Source organism: Pavona decussata, unplaced genomic scaffold, assembly GCF_977016875.1.
Source record: "Pavona decussata unplaced genomic scaffold, jaPavDecu1.1 SCAFFOLD_175, whole genome shotgun sequence".
Lineage (NCBI taxonomy): Eukaryota > Metazoa > Cnidaria > Anthozoa > Scleractinia > Agariciidae > Pavona > Pavona decussata.
The window spans coordinates 2,319,853-2,325,917 of record NW_028145586.1 but is presented as its reverse complement, the minus strand read 5'-3'; the positions used below and the strand labels follow the sequence as shown (position 1 = coordinate 2,325,917).

General features: G+C 40.1%; 1 protein-coding gene across 1 annotated transcript; it reads left to right on the top strand.

Moving 5' to 3' along the window:
* The first annotated feature begins 568 nt into the window (after positions 1-568).
* LOC146463646 (uncharacterized) lies at positions 569-2,445 on the top strand. Its single transcript, XM_085084206.1, has one exon. The coding sequence runs from the start codon at positions 1,133-1,135 to the stop codon at positions 2,081-2,083; it is 951 nt and encodes a 316-aa protein (XP_084940332.1). The 5' UTR covers positions 569-1,132; the 3' UTR covers positions 2,084-2,445.
* Positions 2,446-6,065: the final 3,620 nt, after the last annotated feature.

Below are 6,065 nucleotides of genomic sequence, written 5' to 3'. Positions count from 1 at the left end.
TGAGGCTGAAAACGTTCTTAAGATGTTCTTAAATTACATGGTATACACTACATGTATTTCGGTAAATCAATGAGGACGTGACCAGGAAACCTATCAAAGTGCATTGCTTGTAGAGATGTGGTATCAAGAACTGCTGATTATGACAAACCGAGATGTGTGTCACCATTGTTAATGTTGTACAAAACATGCCCTTAAGTATTTTGGTTAATTTACATTTGTTACCTTGATTTTGTATACAGATTAGCAAAATAAGAAACGTTCTTAATCGACTCTCAGCCTGAGGAATGTTCTTAATACGTTCTTAAAATTTTGGTAAATCTCAGCCTCGACGTTCTTATAAAAAAACGTTCTTATAAAAAAAACAGAGTGTAATGTACTATGGGTGAGTATGGTTCACCAGCGAGGACTCGAACCCCGGTCTCCTGCATTCAAGGCAGTCGTGATACGAGATTTTAAAGTTATAACAGTTAGAATCACTCCACCTGAGAAGTAGCCTGCAAAAAAGGCATTATTTCTCTTTATTCAGAGAAAACAAACAAAACAAACCGCCTGAGGATAGGTCTATTTGATACATTTATCCCAGCATGCAACATTCTGATTGTTTTGTCACGCCATCGTTCAGACGAGAGGAATCACTTGAAGTGTTGAGGGATTTGAAAACTGATTACAGCGATAACAGGCGGACAGTATTACAGTTGCGTCACGAAATACAATACACTGACTCGTGACGACATTGCCTGATTGAATAACCACATGCACACAATTACAAGGATAGCCAGTTGTCCTCGCTTATTGTCTCATTTATCTACATTTCAACTGAAAACACTCAATTGAGCCAAAAATAGGCAATTCTTGGCAAGGAAGTCAATCGACCCAAGGTAAGCAGGTGAAGAAGACTTCGGAGAAAGAGAGAGAATGAGAAAGGAACTCGACTGGATTGGAAACTGCGACAGTTAAAGAAAGTGATCTGTCGATACCGCCGCGATCTTTGTAACAAAACAGTTCTGTGAACAATAGTGTACAATATAAACAGGAACCTATATACTTAAAAACGTTGTCAACCAAGGTCAGTGAGTGGAGTTGGCTTAATTTAGCACCACAGCTGTCTGTCTGTTTGGATGGATTCTAGAGTATGAAACAAGAGGACCGCTCAGTTATGACATCTGCAGTACGTCGACTTGGACAAGAGATTTCGAAACTTGGCCTTCGGATGCGCAACAGGTCTCCTTCTGGAAGCGACAGCGATGTGTTTAGCTCCACGGATGAATTGGCAGCCAAAGGAACCTTGTCAGGTCAGCCTGGTTGTGAAAATCGTGGTGCGTCAGTATCGTTCGATTCTTCGACGGATCAGGTAAAACAAAGACGGTATTCGAGGAATGAGTTCGACGAAGACGTGGAATGTAGGGAGAGAAAGAACTCCATCAAAGCCGCCCTTAGACCTGTTCTTTCTCGAAAGTGTCGCTCCGATTTAGCGAAATATCCACGACCGAACCACGACTTTAATTTGAAGCAAGAGTCGTTGAAGAGGAACGGCTCTGAAAACAGCGTTAAAGAGAACGTGACCGTAAGCAATGGGCAAGGCAAGGGGAAGGAAGAGCTACCTTCGATGACATATCGTGTTGCAATGAAAAGTGAAGCTACGGGACACGTAGACAAAACAGCAAAACCAAGAAGGAACCGTCGGATGAAACGCAGCAAGTCGTTCAGTGGTTTACTGGGTTGGAGGCAGGGAGCAAAACAGGAGCGGAAAAATTTGGCCGAAAACGAAGTCAAACCGGTGGAATTTACCAAAAGAGTTTTACGACGGACAAATTCATTTAGTAAAGTCGAAAGTACGAGGTCAGGTCTGGAGAACTCGATCTCGGTAACACTACAAAAGCAGACATTCATGTCACCTGATATAATTGCGACGCAGCGAAATAACTTGGCCAAATGTTCCCAAGAAACGTTTGTGACCTCTTCATCGAGCGGAGGCGGAACTCCGCGCAGGAAGAGTGAAACGCGCTTGAGCTACATGGCCTTGAAAGGATTTAGATACGAGGAGGGAATGATCGAGACTGATCTGTGTTCAACCGAGCTTTGAAAAATTCAGTGCACAAACAGTACTTAGAATGTTAAAAAGTTCTAAGTGCCTTGAAGCATTTGTGCAAAGTATCACTGATGGTTCATAACACACTTGACCCGTTCAGTAATCCCTGGATAGAGGGCTTAAGCCGAATTCCTTTGATCGCTCTTGACGTAGAAAGGTCTGCTGGTTGAAAAAAAGAACAAAAAAAATCATACGTTTCACCCAGTTATAATCTAACCCCCAAACATTCATGACATTTTAGTCAATCTGCTAATGTTTTGATCCGGATGTTTGCATGGCAAAGTCCTGTGATATGTAAATGCTCTAAAGAGAGCCGAATTAATCAACAATAAAGAGGTCAAGGAGTTTGTAATGCCTATTGGTTGTAAATCATGCATAGCACCAATAAGGTTTGCTTTCGTTCACTTTCGGATTGCACAAGAGTCATAACTATGTTTATACCTAAACAGGAAGTTCTGTGAATCCCGTGACTTTAACCGATATGGCAGAGTATTAACTCAGTGTTAACCTTCCCAATGCAGAAAGAATTGTTCTTCAAAAAAAAAATATCGCTGTTATCTTACGCCGGATCTTCGTCTTATCCGTGCCGACAAACGTACGCCAGAAGTTTTCTGAGATACCTAGAATTTGCAAAGGAAAAAATAAAACATTTGTTATGTTACTTAAACATCATTTTGAGTCCAATCAGTCAATTAAGCACCACTTATTTCTTGAATGCTGTTACGTGCATAATGGTCGATGTAAAGGATGCCAAGTGTTTGAATACCTTAAGTTTCAGTCCAATGAACGACGGGCTCGCAACTCGACAAAAATTCCTGAAGCCATAGCCGAGTAGAATAAAAAATATCCAGCATAAAAGCAGTACCCTCTCCCCACAAGAATCAGTACAGAGCCTCTGTTTAAATGAATTCAGTCATAATAAAAAATCGAACGCTCTTTAAGCCCCAGTATTCACCATGGTCTTATTTCTCTTCACAATATCACAACGTGACGGGGGAGGGGGAGGGGGGCTGGGGGCGGGTTGCAGGGATGGCGCAGTGGTGAGTGCACTCGCCTTCTACCAATGTGGTCCGGGTTCGATTCCCGGACTCAGCGTCATGTGTGGGTTGCCGAGTTTGTTAATTGTCCTCGTCCTTGCTCCGAGAGGTTTTTCTCCGGGTATTCCGGTTTCCTCTCCGAAACCCATCATTTCCAAATTCCAATTCGATCTGGAGAATGACTCCATACGGTAAAGTGCATTTGATCATCTCGCCATGGAATTATGCGCTACACAAATTTACTGTTTTTGATGAACCAAAACCAAAAAGGTCGTGAGAATATAGGAAATTATCACAAAAATAAAATTCCTTGACTGATTCAGACCCTGATTGTCTATAATAAGAAATGTGTGCAGAACAATAAGGAGATTATTAATGCTGATGTTGGGATTTGACTTTGGAAGTCAAAGGGCCAACTTTTCAGTCGCCGATTCAAAATATTCATCCTCTTAACTTATTGTGATGACTATCATCTGGATGACTAATGTTCGAGATCATTCCTTTAACCTACCTCGCTAATCGTTTCACTCCTTGAGCTTATAAGGTAAATCTCGATTCATTTCATGATGGTTCTTGAAAACGTTTGAGAGCAGCAATTTCCTGTGGCATTGAGTTACGCTGCACAATGCGGTTGTATTAATCTTACTTTTCGATCTGTAGATGAAAATCCTCACCGTGACAATTGGTTAATGAAAGCTACTGAGGAGCATTTCCTGAAGCACTGTTTATTGTTGGTGCTGTATATTAGTTGTGTAAAGTGGTTCCAACTTTTCAATCTGTGGATGAAATCCTCCAGTGCAATGCCAATCTTTCAAGTTAAAGCCGAGTGAGTGGTACTTTCCTGTGGTGCTGTTTATTATGCTGTACAAGGTGATTCTAACTTTTTAGTCTGTGGATAAAATCCACACGTGTGACCATTCAAATGAATGTTACTGAGTATTACTTTCCTGTGGTGCTGTTTATTATGCTGTACAAGATGGTTCTAAATTTTGAGTCTGTGTATGAAATCCTCCAGTGCAATCTTTCAAGTAAAAGCTACTGAGAAGTACTTTCTTGTGGTGCTGTTTATTATCCTGTGATTCTCACTTTGGAATCTGTGGATGAAATCCTGAAGTGTGACCATTCAAATGAAAGCTACTGAGCAGTACTTTCCTGTGGTGCTGTTTATTACATTGTACAAAGTCATTCTAGCTTTTTAGACTGGATTAAATTTTTAAAAATTTAAATTTAAAAATTTAAAAATTCTTTATCTATTCAGATGAAAGCTACTGAGCAGTTCTTTCCTTGTCAGTGTAAGCCTGTGGTTAAAACTTTTAGATGTCACCATTTAGATGAGAGCAATTTAGAAGTACCTTGAGTGGCACTGTCTCAAATCATAGGTACAAAATAAAGTTTAAATTTGCGTTAAGTTTGTAACTGAATGGTTAACAATTAACCTAAGTCCCTCAAAATATCTCCAACACACTATGCACGGTTGGCTTAAATTGCCTATAGCCCCCCCAAAATTTTTCGCTTAAATAAATCTTTGCACCTGTTCGAAACGCATTGAGTTTTTTTGCGCCTTTTTTCAACCAAATCTTGACTTTTTATAGGCTGTAAAAGTTACGAAATCTAGCCATCATCTGTCCCATGACCGAGCTAGTAAGGGGCATGGGTCTATTCCTTACTTGACGTCACAAACTGATTTGCATTGTATTAAGTCTTTGTGAAAATGCATGCAAAGCAGTTTGTGACGTCAAGCAAGGAATAGACCCATGCCCCTTACCAGCTCGGTCGTGGGACAGATTATGGCTAGATTTCGTAACTTTTACAGCCTATAAAAAGTCAAGATTTGGTTGAAAAAGGCGCTAAATAGCGCAATATGTTTCGAACAGGTGCAAAGATTTACCTGAGCGAAAAACATTTTTGGGGTTATGGGCACTTTAAATCTTCACTGACGAACGTCCTAGTGTGTTTTTTTTTTATTGCCAGACCGGCCAGTCTGTAAATCGAATGCGTCATTTTCAAGCTGGATGGTGCAGCAGAAAAATATTGAAAATTAATCGTTCTGAAAATGATACAGTGTATGCGCCTTTTTGAAGAAATTCGAAGTACTTGGATAAAACTTATCCTTAAAACTGGTAAATTCCGTTTACGAACTGATCAATTTGGAAGGCAAGTTCTGAAAAATGGGAAGCGCTCCTAGGCGCTGACTGAAACGGACTTAGGATTTAGTCGTTAAAAAAATCTGTGGTTTTCCTAGCAAAATTGTCAGCTCAAAATGTCGAAAAATGTTTACAGAAACTAAGCCCTTTCGTTTTCGAAGGGGCGAATATGTCGTTAGAAATGAGGGGAAAAGTTAGGTAGTATTTTCGTAAAGCCAATAACAGCTACAGCTCGTAAATTCGGGGCCGGTTTTGACATCTGAGACTTAAGGTGAAATCCTAAAGCTTACAAATGAAAGCTAATGAGCAGTACTTTCCTGTGGTTCCACTCATAATGTTGTACAACGTGGTTCTAACGTTTGCTTATGTGGATGAAATCCTAAAGTGTGACCATTCAAATGAAAGCTACTAAACAGTACTTCCCTGTGGTGCTGTTTATTATGCTGTACAAGGTGGTTCTAACTTTTAAGTTTGTGGGTGAAATCCTTAAGTGTGACCATTCAAATTAAAGCTACTGAGCAGTACTTTCAAGTGGTCCTTTTTTTGTACAAGGTAGTTCCAACTTGTACGCCTGTGGATGAAAACCGAAAGCTAGTGTGAGTAACACTTTTCTTTGATGCTGTTTATCAGTTATGTTGTACAATCCGCTTCTGACATCTTAATCTTAAGATGGGGAAATGCTAAAGTGTGACCATTCAAATGAAAAGGTGGCGCAAAGTCACTTATTCTGTACGATTAATAACTTTCCAGCATATTCAAAGACCCAAGTGTTTCAGGGACCAGTTTCTCGAAAGT